The following is a 17,867-nucleotide window of genomic DNA, read 5'->3' as shown; positions in this document are numbered from 1 at the left end:
CAATGCGCAAGATTTTAAGGCTGTTGGGCAGTATCCTCACTCATGAACATCGGAGGATTTCGGTGTAAGCGTTGAGTGTCTCCGGGCAAAATCTGGAGGCTTCACACAAGCGGATTGTCTAAGCTTGGCTAGATGCGTTGATTTCATTTTTCCCTTCCCTTCCCTTTTCGTCTTTTAATGCTTTTACAATAAACGTACATTTTTAGCTTTTCTTTATATTCCTTAACTTAATGTACACGCTTTGCAACTTTGTCGAACATTTCGCGCTGCCCGTTTTATAGTTCCCGATATTGCATGAACGTTACTTGGCAGCAATTTAACGAACGAAAGATTATTTGTTCGATAGTAAGAAAAATGTAGGGTTTATCGACAAGTGTAACCTCTCCCCTTGTAATAGCAAGCCTTTAATCCACAACTGTCGATCTTTCTCGGTATCGAGAAGCATAAATCGGCACTTTAATGCCTTTGTCAATTTGTTTACTTTCTTTTTTAAATACATTTACACCCTACACCACGTGCAGAGACATGCAGCGACCAGAAGGATTTCTTATAAGATTCTCCGTCCATTTGTCCGTCCTGTTTTTATGTGTCCAATCTATCTTTGGATTGTCGACGTGTTTTGACCTAAGGACGAACGCTATTGAAATTGGTTCTGATCGGATCACTTTTTCGACTACTTTCAATATAAACCTTCTTTTGAAAAATCGTTAGATGAATAACCATCATGTTAAGCAAATGGTGGACCGTGTCTCGGTGCATTCTTTTTACTTTTCTTTTGTTCTCTCCTAAACCAATTGACTATTTTCAAATTCTGTAGCTTCAAAGGCTTAAGCCATTTCGAATTTTAGTTAAGTCACTCCTTTCATTTTTTTATGTATTTTTTACCTAGATTTGTAAGGTTAAAAATTTTGCCTAATTAACTTACATTCTTTTTAACACATTTACAATGAAAACTGTTCTGATCTCTTAATTTGGAATTTAGTTTACTTAGTTGAAAGGGCGAGATAATCTTTGTTAAAAAAGAAATAAATTTCGTATTTTATTTTTAGTTCTTCTTCTTATTCTTCTTCTATTCAGCAAATCAGCAGCCGAAAATTTGCTGAGATTTTAATCGGTTCAATTTTCTTCTTTTTATTACGACATAACTTTTCCTTCAAGCTAATAAATTTATGCTCACGGTGGATATAGTAAGAGTGTCTGGCAAAGATTAGAATTTCACTTATTTAATTTAACAAAAAAAAGCACTTTTTCAAGTCGGGTGCATATAAGATGTCGTCGCATTTATTGAAAAAAAAAAAGTCATTTCCATGATTCGCTGGCATTCAAATCGTTTAGTCTTAAAATTAGATATAGAGGTGAGTATGAAAAGTACCTTATGATAAATAACACGTATGTAAATGTATTTCTATATATAGCTAAATATATCTGATATGCGTACGTGTGATTGTGTGTCTGTTTTTTTTTTTGTTGTTTTTTCCTTCTTTTTTTTTTTTTTTTTTTTTTTAAGCGTCTGTTTAATAATTTTCTAAAATATGCCAGACCAGTACTTTACTGGAAATGCTTACTTATGCCATGCTTCCTCTATACTATTTTCTAGCCCTTCTATTGCTGTTGTTATTGTAACAATTTGTATGCGAATCGCATTTAATCAACGGCTAATATAATAATGGCTACGATTGTTTGATAAAGCAGTGAGTGAGTGTAAGGAAATGAACAATAGTGTGGCGTAGTAGTAACGTGCGGTCATTACTTTGCGCACATTTTGGGAACAGAGGAAGTTTGTAGCATGCAATAGTATGTCAATCCAGTGACTTTGTTTATGTTGCCAAAGACTTCCGTCACGGTACCACAAACAATTTGTATTCGTATAGAGCGTTACAGTTGGCAATAATCCGCCAATAAGTCTCGTTCGGTAGGCGGGCAGCAATAATCAAAAGTTTTAATTCTTGTATTGCTTGCATGGTTGCCATATGTTATATGCTCGCATCAATACTCAAGTCGCGGTTGATTAGACCAATCACACCATTAAACCGACAAGAACCGCTAATTTGTCAGGTTTTTTTTTGTACGCTTTGGCACACAAACGAGCTTAATAAATATGAAACAAGTGTGCTTGTACGTACACATAAACATGCACCCACACACACACACACACACTTGTATAGAAATATTTAATATATTGTTTATGGTTTCTTAATGCCTTTCTTTTTTTTTTATTTATTTTTTTTTTTTACTGTTTTGTTTGTATATTATATCTTTGTTCTTGTTCAAATGCTCGTAGGCAGTGCGGCACACAGAATTTTAAAGAGTTGTACACATACAGGTGAAACGGTCAAATTTAAACTTTTTCCTTTTTTTCTGCGCTTCACCTGCTGCCTTACTGACTTTTAACATTGTTTTTGCACACGAGTTTCCTTCCGTTTTTGGTGCCATCTGATACGCGCGCTTACGGTTTCGTCTACATTTACATATAAATGTTTTCTTTTTTTTTTGTTTTTGTTTTTTTTTTTTGTTTTTTTAAGTAAAAAACAGGCAACATGTCAATGTCTTTTATATCCGATATGTCTATATTTCGTTCTGTTTGTGTGTACCACACAAGTCTAACGAAATCACTGTTAAATGTTATTGAAAGTTTCGATTACAATTGAAGAATTACGTCAGCAAAGTGTGCTGCATTTAATTTTATATCTAGGATGGGCAAGCAATTAAATTGTGATGACCGTCTTTTTGCTTTTTTTTAGAGATGATTTTATGATGATAAATGATTATCCATAGCGCCGATGAAGTGAAGTAAAAAAGCTCTATGAATTTTAGATGCCTTTCAACATAAAAAGTTTCTTGTATTCATCACCGTAATAAGCTGTGCTCTTCCAGCGCCAAACATCCCATAGAGTGTACGATTTTTTTCCCGTTCACGCTGAGTGCAAGTGTATAAGTAAAGTATAACTTCACGTTCACCGATAGTCTAAGGAATGGATATTGCATGGCATCCATTGCCCCGTTGAAGACATTTTCTCGTACAATGGTACCGAAGCGGTAGCATGCAGTTAACATATCATGTCATCTCTTCAGATCAAGATTAAGCCAATGCAATATCTCTGCATTTCTATGGATCAATCCCATCACAACTCCATAGTCAAGCCCTTCGTGCCGCTCCCGTGTAAGTAAGTAAGCAAAGCCCATCATTGAAGGGCATACACAAGCGGGGTCTACCTCACACCTATAACACCATTGTCATAAATTTTTGTAACGAACAAGCAGAAACTATCGGGAGAACAGATAAGGGGCTACCAAGCCTTTGCTTCTCTAATCCGCAAACTTTCCTAAAAATTCAAATACAAGAAAAAGATGAGATATTTGTTGATGGAGCTCCTCTGCATTTCTAGTACCATCTCGTCACCGATGTATAGAGAAAGGGTTCATGAATACATATACAGGATATTCCTTCGAAAAATGGATATTTGAAGTAGACTGCAATACACTCTAATTAATTGATTCGAATAAGCACAAAGGCATCACGAGTTAAACGAGCACACATCGAGCAATCGTTCTCCTCGGATTATCGTCTTTCACCCATTTCCTATGTTTCGTCTTGATTCAATGGCCAGGACAATAATTCATGCTAATGACTTTTTTTTTACTTTGCAATTATAATCCGTTGGATTAAACTCCAAGCTACAGAAATAATATTTTGACATGATGAAGCCGCAATAATGTTCAATATGGTAACGTATTAGTAAAGCCCTATCATGAGAATCTCGCAAAACTTTAATTGCAGCCCAAATAAAAAACTTACTGAATGCATTTTCAGATAATTTAACAAAGTGGCTTTCAGTTTTCGATTTATTTGCCAAACGATATCGCATTCTAACTACTTTATTAATGTCAATGTCAGTACTTCCCTTAGTATCGAAAAGCCTTTGAATGAATTCTTTGGCCAAAAATCATAGATGCTTGTATGCACAATGAGGTAATGAATAGCAAACAATAAATATACGAAACATATTTACTTAGTTTTATATTGATTTGTTTCAAAAATATTTTGATGCTTGCATTCAGATTCAATATTTGCTCGAAGCGATTGGTATGCAAATTTGCTCTTAGATGAATGTAAATTTCTTGCCTATTGAGAATTGTTAGGATAACAGCAATTGCCATGAGACCTACAATCGCTACGATGTGAAACAATTATATAATATTTAGAGGATGATAAAAATCCTGGCTTATCTTAACAGCTTACCTAAGACTAGTGGTCATTTGTAGTCAATGACCTATGACCTGATCTATTTCTTGGACTATTAGGTTATAGGATAAATTAAAGCAACTATTGCCGCACATAGTATCAACCTTAAAATGAATTAAATCAAAATTTCATGACATTCTGGCCACCAGTTGATAACCTGCAGTTGTTCTAGTGACATAATTCGTTGTGAAAAGAATCTCAATTCGCTGTGTAGTGTCACTAAAATCATTGTAACTTGTAACAGTTTGTTTGAAGATTGATTGCTTCGAAAAATCATATGAATTTGTTAACAGTTATTTTACATTTATGTGTCCGCCTACGAACTTGAAAAATATTCATCTATGATTACAAATAGAAAACAAGTTTTTCTAAGCCACAAATTTCTATTAATGGGAGATTAAAAGGCAATCATAGGATACCCAATAAAATATTACAACACCTACTAGTACCCCCATTACTAGTTACTTGTTGCCATGGAAACACTTCCATAGGTAATTTTACGTTGCTTTGATGTAAAAAATACATAATACCAAGAATCCCTTCAATCGTTGCAGAATTTTTTTAAAAACCGGATACCTTTCAAATAAGAGTGAGATTCATATTTCTTACAGGCAATACTTGCACGATTTTCTTTCCTATATCCACTTATACAGGCTGTGTTCTAGTTATGGCCGTTAAGACGATGTAGCTTTGAAATATGATTCCATGGCTTGGCTCTGCTGGCATAGCTGGGAATTGTAACGGGAGCTTGCTCAATTGAAAGGTGACAACAACTTGATTAGAATATTAAGCGATGAGCAATATTTTCTGATCAATTGGCAGCTGGCCTTGACCTTGATTGTAATGTATATATGTACGCGGTGATTTCTCTTTGCTTTGATCATAATGAATCTATTCCGTTGCCCTGATCACAATCTTAGCTTAGCTTAGTTCAATTGAAATGATGTGAAAGCACTTCACTATCGATAAAACTATGGTAGCGTTTTTTTTTCCTCTAAAGCAAATTGAGAACTATTGCAAGGCATTGAATGGTTGAGCGGATTTTCGTCTCGAAAAGACTGCATTAAAAAAGCCATCCATCGATTGATGAGGTTACGTTGACAACCCTATTAGGAGAGTATTCGTTGTTTGGTTATCTAAAAACTCGTCTATGAAGATCTACAATTTTACAATTATTGTAATTTCCTTTACGATAAAATCTATCAAATCACTTACAATAGTAATAAAACATACGATATATCTTGTAAAAGTACTAAGTGATTGGAAAATATTTTATAAAACAAAGAATGTCTTCTCAATGCAATCAAATCGTGTCAAAATTGAACACTTTATGTAGAATAATTAGATTCTTGCACATTGTTATTATCTAATATATGAAAAACAAATATTGTATTAAAAAAGTTGAGACTAACTCAAGTTCACATCTTCCTACACACGGGAAAAATCAATAAAGATCTTTTTTTGCAATTGTTGTAAGAAATAGTTGTTGAACAAGTTCTAAAAAGAAATTTATTGTTACTGGAAAATGGTTGATTGGTTGCGAGTTTGTTTTTTCTTTTTGCTGTTGTTGTTGTTGTTGTTGTTTTTTGTCATGATAAACAATCACAACAATTGTTGATCGTCGATTGTAGATGACTGGCTTGTTTTGAATTTAATCTTTTAGGATTGCTTTTCAAAAGAATTTATTCTTGTGTCCTTTTTTTTGTTGTTTTTTTTGCAATAAATATTAAGAAAATCAAAATTTTCCCGATGCAATGTATGTCGCAATTATTTCCGGTTATTCATGTTAATATTTTATGCACATGATAACAGCATTTGTATAAATGCTTCGCTTAGGTATAGATTTGAAGGATGATATATATATATATATATATAAATGTTTACACACATCTAATTGTACATATATATGTGGAAAATTTCAAACTTTCCCAAGAAGAACGGATTCCTTGCGTTGATGTACTTATTATAACTGGCAGACAAAACGTATCCAATAGATAGAGGAATACGCTAGACAAGTTGACGTTGCAACAATTGTTAAAAACATCTTTAACACACTTTGTTCGTACAGACACATATATAAAACTACACATATCTATATAGATATATATATATATATATATATATATATACGCATAGAATAGATATGTGTACATATATATGTATATACAGATAATATCCATATATATATATATATATATATGTTATTTGTGTATATATATATAAATAGATATGTACGTACGTATGTATACATTTATGTATTTATGTATAAATATGTTTACCTTATATGTTTAATTATATGTTAAAGGAAAATAGTGTCACTAATTCGTTAGATGTGTATACATAGCTGCATACCTATGTATATGCATACATACCTATGCATACCTGTAAACATATGTACAATTGTATTGTAAACTTTATAGGAAATGTTTTTTCCGTCTACATGCATACATATGCACACACATATAACATGAAAAGTCTTTCTTTTCTTCGACGTCCTTTGCTACAGAATACATTCACACCATCTACGTAGATGTGAAGAAATATGAAGTGCCTACGTGAATACATAAAAAACGATCTAAAAGAGTCTGTCTGTATATGAAATAATTTTAATTTTTATACGTAGAAAACGGTAGTTAGTTATTTTATTATTCAACCATGTCAAAATAGTACCGGGAACTATCTGCAAATGAAAACAAAACACTTTCATTTATTTAATTGCACAAATGAGAATAATTAGAGAATTAAATTGCTTCAACTGCTATTTATTCGAAACATTAACCGAATTGCCACGAAAAGCATTCACGAATAATAATAATAATATAATGCCGAACATAAATAATATAACTTATCAATATAGATTTTATGGAATTTTTGATAGTTGAATGGCATTCTCTTTTGACTCAGGAGAAAATAGTCGCGAACTATTTCACAATACTCCTTAAGCTCTTCTGACATGAAACTTCGCGTCAATTGTTCAGTTTCTCCATAACATGCAACGACAGACGCTTACGAGAGCAGCTAAAGCAAACATGTGTTGAAATTTGCAACCAACAGGTGGTCATGGAGCTACCTTGTACTTGTATTAATTCAAAAAAAATCTATCGGTTTAGATTATTTTTTCAGCTAATAAGTCCTTATACTATTTTGACACAATACTTATTGCTTGTAAAAGAAGGAAAAGTCTTTAGAGGACATTGAGAGAAAACTATCTTGTGTGCATTTCCTATTACGTTTTATTAGGACGGGGCGATCAAAGATGCTCCCTTTTCTGTATTTTCTGTGGGCTTTTTTTTTTTTTTTTTTTTTTTGTATCTACCATCGAAGTATGGAACGGTACCATATTTAACTACGGCTCTTTAACGCCGCAAACACTCCATAAACTATATACCATATATGTTTAATTTTCTGAATCGATTTAATTACATCCGTTTGTCAAACCATCCTTACGTCTCTCGTGCGAAAGGTCTTGACCGCGAAATTGGATGCAACAAACTGAATGTCTTCCCTTACACTTATATAATAGCTTTCAATTCCTAACAAGTTTTATACTAGGGTTTAATGGGAATATTTAAGAGAAGCATGCAAAACGTAAATAATTAGAGAGGAATATGAAAGTCTCAGCCTGTAAGTGGTTTTGATCTTAATATTGCGTAAACATTTTCTAGGACTAACCCAACAGATGGCCTAACAAATAAAAACACAACAATGGGCGACGGTCCATGGACAGATACTCTATACCACGTTGCAGTTATTTATATGACGACTTATTGACCACGTTCCACCATTACATAATTTTCAACAGCCGAGCGTTATTCATATAACGACTATTTAAAATAAGACGTTATGACGCAAATCGTTAAAAAGGTAGTCCATTCCGAACCATTCTCAACTGGTTTCGTCCTTGGGCTAAAATACGTCAGTGTATCAAATTTCATTAAAATATCTGAAGAATTTCAGCGTTGATGTGAACTACAATAAAATGAGATGGACAGACGGGAAGGTAAGCTTAAAACAATCGAGCAAGTGATTCTGAATCAATAGATATTAAAAAAGACGGGTCTACCTCAAGTCCTTCTGCGTGTTGTGGGCATCAGCACAAACTTACTTGCGCTTGCACTTGCACAACAAGCGGTCTAGGTTGAAGAAATTATGCAGACCGAGCACGCTGATACAAATAGTTCATAGGATCAGCAAAAATCGATCAAATAACATTTAAAGGAATATTTTGCAACTAAAATATATTTGTTTAAGTTTGTCCTTCAACTGTACAGCTTGCATACTTATTGCTACTGGAAGAAGCCAGAGAGGATATTATTATAAAAATAGATAAAAATTAAAAAAAACATCTCAAGGTCAAAATTTTTGTACTTACAAAACAATTGCAGGGTTAGGTGCAAAACTAACTTCCCGGAGATAATTTCAAGCGACATATATAAAAAGGTGGTTTATTCAAAGAATTTTCGATTATTGCTAATTAGCGCTTCCTTCATTTTTTAGGCCCAATATGAATTTCTTGTGGAAAAGACAACTATGCACAAAGGAGTCATCTCTTGAGAATAAAAAGTCAGCACACGAGCACACGATTAATCATCAGGATTAATTAAAAGGAATAATGTCAATACTGACAATAACGAGGATCGTAGCTTATTCCAGTCATTCAGTTGCCACTAACGTTTCCTAAGTGAGTTTTACTTTACGAGGCCGAATGTCATCAATCTGAGAATCCAATAATGACGTAAATCTTGCAATTTTGGAGATATAATTGACTTTCAATTGGTTACTACTCGTTCAGATTCGTAAAGTCAAGTTATATGGAACATATTCCTTCTTCTTCTTCTTCTACATGACTACATATCTTGATTTACACCTATTATTATTATTATTATTATTATTATCAATTTAGCCAGATAATAAATTCTAAGATTAAAATCTTAAAGCACTAGCATCACCTAGCACAACTCTACCGCAATTGAGATTTGAATCCACGGCCACTGAGAGTTTCTAGTCGAGACTCTTGCCTACTCGGCCACTCAGGCGACCTAAACACCTAAAAAACGAATATATTGCAGATAAGTTGCCTTTCTCTATTTACTTTTTCTTTTTGTTGTTCTTTAATGATGAAAAGGCAGTTAGATGAGGTAAAGCGTATGAGATAAGCCAATGATAGGTTTTATTTTATAAATACCATTGAACCCTCACTCCCTCACTATCACCTTTTTGGAACTTTTAAATTCTTAAAAAGTATTCCGCTTGATTAGCCAGACACCAGTCAAATGTCTATAAAACGTTTAGTTAAAAGCTCAGATCGAAATGTCAAATACCAAAAATAATTTCCATTTTCCGCTTTTGTTCACCTTAGAATAAATCTTTGTATTTTTGATTTTCTCGCTCGCTAATGAAATAAAAATATATATCGCGGAGTTATCAGGATTTAGAATTGCAAGTACGGCAGCGACAGTGATCGCGTTAAAAGTAATCAGTCGGAAGGATGGCATTAAAAGAAAATTCTTAAATAGCATACCATAGCGATCCTTAATTCACTTATATAAACAAATAAATCAAAATATCGCATAAACATGAATATCAACGACAACATGAGTAACGTTACATGCATACATACATACAATTGTATGCATTAAGTTATAAAAATGTTTTTATTCTTAAATTATTTTTCAAAGAGTGGCTTCAGTGTAAGTTTAAGTAAAATTTTTGTTGCTGCATTTTTTCTCGATTGACGACATCGCATTGATAGCAAATGCAACAAATTAGAACAGAATTATCCCACGCATCACTCATCTGGAATGAGATATGTGCTTACACATATTGATATAAATATATATATATATATATATATATATATATATACATATGTACATATATTTATGTATATATGTGTATATACATATACATCTATTTACATGTATGTATAGGTAAGTTTGCGTGTAAATGTGCGTTCCTGTTGCGACTGTTAAAGAGGTCTGTACCTGTTTGTGAGATTTGTGTGTTTGTTATTCTTTGGCCGGTTGATGGTATGACTGTCTATTGTTAGTCTGATGGATTTGAAGATTGATACTCGTAGAAATGCCACTATTTCTGTTGTCGATTTTATGTTTAGACAAAAAGCAGTAGCAACCATAAAGTCCGCATAAAAAAGCCCAACAACAAGAACGACAATAATAATAACAGCAACAACAACGAGAGCAGCAACAACGTACATCAAATGCCTGATCATGATGAAGTCGATGCTTCCTCATTGTGGGTTAACAGAAAGTATGTATTGGAGAATATGTATATATGTATTTACGTATGTATGTATATATATGTACGTGTGTATGTCGCATTTGTACGATCTTATTGAAACTTACTTAAAGAGCATCGTTATAGCGATATGAGGTACAAAAGCCTTGCACGCACATAAACACACGCACACATTTGTATAGATATTTATACATTTTGATAAGGCAGAGAGTGGACAGAAAACTCGGCCAGACCCGTTCATTCAATAGCCTACGTTATCTTATCCTTTTGTCTGTAAAATACGTAATAAAATTATAACTTGTCCGGTATTTGATCTTTAAAGATATTCGTAAGTTTGCTCCCCATTTTTGAACTGATGTAACTGACCAGCTCCGTCTAATTATACATTCAGATCACGTAGATCCTCCTTTTTTTCATCCCAAGTCACTTTTACGCGTAAAACCACACTACTGTTGATATGATACTTTTGATTACAAAGATAACTTCATTCACGTTCCATCTCCATTTAATTTTCATTATAGGGCCAAGTTTTTTATTAAACATCAACCAGAAGTGTTATAAGGAGACATGGATGAAACGCCACTAAGTTCTTCATATCACCTATTGGATAGCTCCAGTTTGAAATGGTGGCCACCCTTTGCATATTTTCACCTTTTCAAAGCTGCCGTTCTAGTAACTTCTATCCATTCGTACCCGGGCGGTATGTGTCTGATGAAATGTCTTGCTAGAAGAACAATCGAAGCTCTTGTTAGATAAGAATTTTTTTTGCTACTCTGATCAAGATGGTAATTAAGTCTTCTGTGAATGTCGCGTTAAAAACTTGTGATAACAAGCAACATCTCTGTACTTCTGTATGACGATAATACAACTTTTTTGTCAGTGTTGACGCCTCAAGAATTATTGACCAGAAATTTAGCTCGTTCCCCATTTCACAATCCATAAAATTCCGGCTGTTGTCGATACTTGAAATATTCTTGTAGGGGCGTGCTATCGATTCGATTGAAGCCATTAAGCTGACCCAAAAACTCCACTTCCACTAAACATATTCGCGCAGATCACAGATTTTAGCTAGAGCGTCACAAAAGTAATAAAAAAAAAGACTACGTTAGATAAGACCGCGCCAGTTAAATGGAAATACATTCACACACGTTCTGATCATAGTTTTATATAACGTAAAGAGTTTAGACAAAACAATATGAATTCTTCTAAACCCGAGTAGAAAGAAGTGTGGACCGAAATATACGTCAAGATTATGTAGAATCAGAATTTACTTCATTTAATACTTGCTTCGAATGCTAGAAATTATCAAATATATGGACGACATGAGCGCTTACTGTTTGGCCTTGCAAACGTATGAACAACATATGGTGGAGACAAGATAAAATGCATTTTTCGGCAACATATCGGTCATGTATGCAGCATATCATGAACTGAGAAGGCTGAAAACAATCGCAAATCGGATACAAAATTTCACTTTAGCTTTGCAAACTGCTGCTGCCCACCTTATATATAAGCAAAGTTTTTTTGATGCGCTTCATATTCAAGGATGCAATGACGTGATAATCGATGGAGAATCGATGAAAATTGTCCCAAGTCGAAATGTGTTAATTTTCGATATTTCGGCGATGAAATGATTGACTTGACTTTTATGATTTTTCTAGCTTTGTTTATATACATGTGTATATATATTATACATATATAACATATACGTGATATACATCATTGTGTTTAGGGCTATATATAGATTGAATTACTCCCTTTGCCTAGCCTTATTGCCACTACCAGAATCAGTAATCTTTTCCGCGACTCACTGATGTATGTTTCTTCGCGATTCTTATTAGGATGAGAACTTTTGATGATTGATTGATTAACTTAATTGAAATATTTTTAATTTTCAAATTAATTTCGATTTGCAGAACACAATTCCATTCATCTCGCAATGAATTTGCTTCTTTCCGCAAAAACACCGACTCTGCACATAATCCACTTGTTTCAAAATTTTCTCGCCTTCCAATTGATATAAACTTCAATAAAAATGATTTACTTCAAACAGAAAATATTTAATGGTTATCCATTTCGTAAGGGCAGATATTTTTTTTTCAATTAACAAAATAAAATTACTTCGCCGGTAGCTGTTATTAATAAGTAGAAGAATGCAACAACCTTCCATTCAGCCTACGTCGAAAATATCGCCAAAGACGACTACAACAATGCCGCCGAAATCAGGTCCGAAATCTAGCGATGTCTCCAGGTCTGAACGTGCTTCGGAGCAAACAGTATCTATCCAAAATTTGCATTTCCCGACAACATGTGAATCGAAAGGCGTTTTCATAGTTCATCAGAAGGAACAGAAGGAGGCATTTGAGAAAATAAGTTCAAAGTCGGACCATGGGCAAAAAATTCGCGGCATTGATTTATCTACTTCGACAAATTCACATTTTGACCATATGATTCTTTCCGTGCCGAAAAAATTTCGGGCCAAAAGTTGTGGCTCTTCGTCGATAAAATCCGTCGACATTAGATCTGAGACTCTAACAACCCCTCATCATTCGACTACTGAGACCAAGCGCAACAAATTGACTTCCGAAGCCATGATCGATACCGAACACAAAAGTTCGCACAAACCTGAAGATTTTCATGGTCCCGAGTGGAAGCGTCCTTGCAAAGAAAGCTTTGTAGCTGGAGCACCTAGAAAGTTTGTTGGTACTTGTCCTCATAACTATGAGCTTCTGTCTAAAATGTCATTGCCGAAACAAAAATTTTTTTTGACTCAAGATCCGCGTAAGGTTCATTGTTTAGTCAATCCAGATGTCTTACGTACTAAAGCGTACTCAAAGAAGAAAGAATTCGATGCTCTCACCAAAATGGTTAAACATGCGCAAAACGTTTGCGTTGCTGCGGCTTCTGAATCTTCCGAATCTTTTGTATGCGAGGTGATCGATTTAGAAAATCCCTTAAATTTGGATTTCCAGGGCTTAGACTATGCAAATACCTATCAGAAAGATGAGCAAGACTTGCAAAATCAGCGAAACTATCGACGCGTATGTCGACATTTAGAACGTAAACGTGTAAAGGAGGAGACAGCAGAGCGGGTGGAACATGAATTGCATCGGCAACGGTTAGATATACCTCCCCGATACGCTGTACGTGATCGAAATGTGGTCCCACCTCCTCCGGTCAGTGAGGAGCCTTTTAAGTTAGGAAAACTTTTTCGAGCTGGCGATAAGCCCTACAATAAAATGCTAGTAAAACAAGAAAGAGAACGGCGGAGCGAACGATATAAGGATTTGTATTTGAAGAATAGGCAAAGAATGTTGAAAAATGAAGAAAAAGACGAGCACAAGAAGGCAAAAGAGGGAAAACAGTATGGTATGACATTGGCCGAAAGGAACTTTCGGTCGTTCAAGGATCAAATCGAAAATGCGATTGAACGCAGTTTCAAAACAGAAATGCTGCTGAAAAAGCCAGAGGTACAACGACGCATATTTCCACACACCATACGAGAAACGAAAATTTTTAAACGCGATCTTAAAGCGCACGATCGCATGCTACGAGATGAAGCCCGTGTCAAGCGAGATTTTTATATACAGTATGTAGGCAAAGAAAAAAATTATCCTGAGGCTGATTTGGAAATTAGCAGTGACAGCGCACTTTCACACGTGTCTAGACTCACCGAGCAATCATCTGATGACGAAGATGATATGGTAGTTGGAAAGGAGGGCAATGTTTTTAAATTGCGTGGCTTTCACTTTAAGTTGGGTGATACGGTAAGAGGTAAATTTCATCAGCGCGAAAAGCAGCAAGGCATCCGCAAAGAGAAAGGCTGCATTACCCGCGAACAATGGTTAGGTGAATTGGTTCCGAAAAAGGAAAAGGTTAGGGTGGATGTTGATGTAGGTATACAGAAATTGCGAAGCCCCGATGATCCCAATTTGGATCTTTTCCCGCCGAAATACGGTATGAAAGTGCCCGTAGTCAAACAGAGCGCTATCAAGGAATTTCGTGATAAGCCCTTGGGACGGCATTACGAGCGTGTAATACGCAAGAGTTTGAAATTTATTAAACCGCGATTACGTTACCGCGTGAAGAAATTCGATTTAATTAGTTATCGTTTTGGTGATGTGGCTAAAAGATTGGCGCAAATTAAAGGACCTTTACCAGATTTGAATACACGACATTTAGGTTTAAAAACAACGGCTGAATATATACAAGCTAAGGCCGAGATAGAGAGACGACGCCAAATGGATATTAAGGAGAAGCGACTAAAACTTTTGGGCATTCCTTGCAAGTTTGTCAGGAAATCAAGTCTTCAAACTAAATGCGAAAATTCAGAGAGCAGCTCTGATTCGGAATGGGTACCCGAACGTGAGCCTGATTATGATGCCGAAATGGATGAAGTGCAGCGCAAAGTAGAAAGAGAAAAATTTCTCGCTAAGATAAGACCAATAAGATTGCGAACCAATATGCCAGCACCGAAATATCGCGAACCCACACTTAGACAACATCCCAGACGTAGGCGAGACTATGAAAACTTACGAGTACCCTCGGAAATATTTGATGATGTCGTTCAAACGACCAACGTTCCACATATGTCTCACCTACCACAAGATCATATTAACTATGCTAACGTTGCTTTAAGCAAGCGGCCGTTTACTGATCTATTTAATGTTCGTCACCATCACGACCATTGGGATCCCACACAGATTAAGCGCGTGGACGTTCATTACAAAGCGAAAGTGGTGAGACCTGAAATTACAAAGACGAAAGAGAAGGACGAAAATGGCACAGCAGAAACTTTTGATATGGCGAATCCACCTTGCAATGCATATGTCAGCATGGACTTGACTTTACCAAAGTGGGATATAAGTCGTTTAATTGCTGAACATAATCAAAGCAGTAAAAAAAAAACCGATGTTCTGGACCGTATCAAACACAAAGACGTGTGCGACTTAAAAGACAAAGTATTCCGGAGCCGTGATTCCCAAGAACTAAAAAGCTTGGACTATCCGGGGCGACAGGAATATTTGCAATTTTTACATGATATCAAAACAGTCGTACAAGATAATAAGAAATCAGAGGACGCTGGTGAGCGTTTATTCGTGGATAGAGTAGCGTTGATACGTGAATTGGAAGAAGACCTACAAAGTATCGAGACTTGTTTGACATCATTAAGCAGTTCAGAATGCACAAATTTCACCAACGACAGCGGAAGTTTTCTGCTTATGGAGGGCAAAGAGAAGATACCTTTGGATTATATACGAAAATCGTTAGTTCCATTTGAAGAATTGCATCGTTCGCGATTTAAAGCAGAACCTATAGATGTGAGTAAAGAAGGTACCAATCCGTGGGTAGTTTTGCCATTTTCAGGTCAAAAAAAAGCTCAAGCGGAACTAATAACACCCAAAGACAGCTTCTTTACATTCAATACACGACTTAAGAATGGTTTACGTCTCCGTTTGGAGGTTCCTGTTGAAGATGTGCGAGAAAAACTGCTTGGCCGTGGCGAAAACAAATACAAGGGTGTTGTAGCCACCGATATTGACGAAAACTATGTGGATGAACTGAAAAACCGCCCGCCTATTAAAATGTACAAGTTTAAATCAAGTCATACTTTTATTAAAGACGCACTTCGTCTCAAGTTTGAATGCATGCTAATACAAGGACAAATTGTACGAACTAAAATCTATGATCGTTTAAATGAACAACACTGGGCCGACATGCAAAGAGTAAATATACTTTACAAAAAACTTTTTGCCAAATGGGGCAAACGTGAATACGAAGCCTCAATGGGAGTGGTTTATAAGGTGAAATCCTATTACGATCAAACAGATCGTCTAAAAGCGGAGTTTCGAGAGTTAGAACGTCAATCCGTAATCCTCAATATGGACATTGTGTTTATCGAGGGCCATTGGATAACTTGCATAATGCTACAAAATTTTCATTACCTGATGGCCGACCAGGAATGGCGTCTAGAACATGATTGGATACATATTAAAAAGGATGAGAACGGCGAATGTATAGAATTGGAGAATTACGAAGAATCGATCAGTAAACGTAGTACAGTCAATATGCGAGTACGCGAAAAAGACGACGCTTGGGCCATTAAAGCTTTCTATGAAAATGTATATTTGGCGAATAAATATCCAAATTTGATCGTATTTCCAAATGCTGATAGCTTTCTTCGAGGCATTGAACATTTGAAGGTAAAAACATTTGTTCTGCTTTTGGAAATGCATTTTACGTTGGCCATACACACAGAATTGCAGCATCGTCTGGAAACGTTTCAGGAGTGGTGCGTAGATGATTTAACAGAAAAAGAAGAATATGTTGACCGGAAATGTGCAAAATTGTACTTCATGGAAGATCGCGCCAGTTGGCTGCGAACCCGCACTGTCAACTTTCTAGGTGAACCGATTGCTCTTTCTTTTAATAATGAAACTGCGAACAAGGATCGAGCTGTTATATGGGAAGTTTGGCGTGAAGTAGTGCCACCGAACATGAGAGGAACCGGTGAACAGGAGTTACAGCCAATCGATATGGTGGCCATGATATCCGATGTTGTTATGGAGTTAATAGGTAAGTTCCTTGAATGGAAGATAATGACAATTTAATTTGTTTACCATATTGTAGCCAAATTCGAAAATATCCCAATGGACGTAAGTCATAAAATTGAAAATAATTTGCGTACTGAACGAGCCTATCGCGAGAAGCAGTCCTATCAGGCCTATCACATTGAGCGACGCATAGAGTCGGAAATGAAGAACGTTGTCAAGAATTTACAGCCACCCTATGAAAAACCGAAAGTAATTGCCAAGCCGCCGCGCTATATTATTAAAAAGCGCCGCAAACTTATTGAAGAACCCAAACCAAAAGTATCCGAGCGTACCAAATTTTTCTTCCGCGCATTCCATGGAGAAGATGAAGTAATGCAAATGACGGATGTACGCGAAAGTATCGCCCATGTTGACAATATACAAAGACAAATCGTACCATTCTATTTCGATCATTTCCTTAAATTAAACGGTTATACTCCTAATTACAACTTTAAGACACAAGTTGAACTCCGTGATGGTCCTGAAGTGGATCGCTTAGCAGTGCAAACAATTATACCGGAGGTGATGACAAAGCTGGAACAGTGGCAGAAAAGGAAGAGAATTATCATGGAAGAACACATCGCTGGCAACCCCAAAATGTACGTTGACGTTATATAAGTGGAGTGCAATGTTTTATAAATCGATTTGGCGTTTGCATTTGGCCTTAAAAAAGGCGAGGATTGACTTATGAAAAATTTCTCGTTATGAACAACTATTCCATGTTACGCAACGCGATACAAAATTTTTATTTGTTTTCACACTTTCATCTTATA

The 17,867-nt window shown here is 35.6% G+C and overlaps 1 protein-coding gene across 1 annotated transcript; it reads left to right on the top strand.

Annotated features, from left to right (window-relative positions):
• The first annotated feature begins 12,654 nt into the window (after nt 1-12,654).
• Nucleotides 12,655-17,712, top strand: LOC119635833. Its single transcript, XM_038030841.1, has 2 exons — nt 12,655-17,077; nt 17,132-17,712. Exons 1-2 carry the CDS (start codon nt 12,655-12,657, stop codon nt 17,710-17,712), a joined length of 5,004 nt encoding a protein of 1,667 aa, XP_037886769.1.
• The last annotated feature ends 155 nt before the right edge of the window (nt 17,713-17,867 follow it).

The sequence above is a fragment of the Glossina fuscipes genome, unplaced genomic scaffold, assembly GCF_014805625.2.
Source record: "Glossina fuscipes isolate IAEA_lab_2018 unplaced genomic scaffold, Yale_Gfus_2 27, whole genome shotgun sequence".
Taxonomy (NCBI): Eukaryota; Metazoa; Arthropoda; class Insecta; order Diptera; family Glossinidae; genus Glossina; species Glossina fuscipes.
Note: the sequence above shows the minus strand (reverse complement) of the source record. Positions and strands in the feature narration are given on the sequence as shown.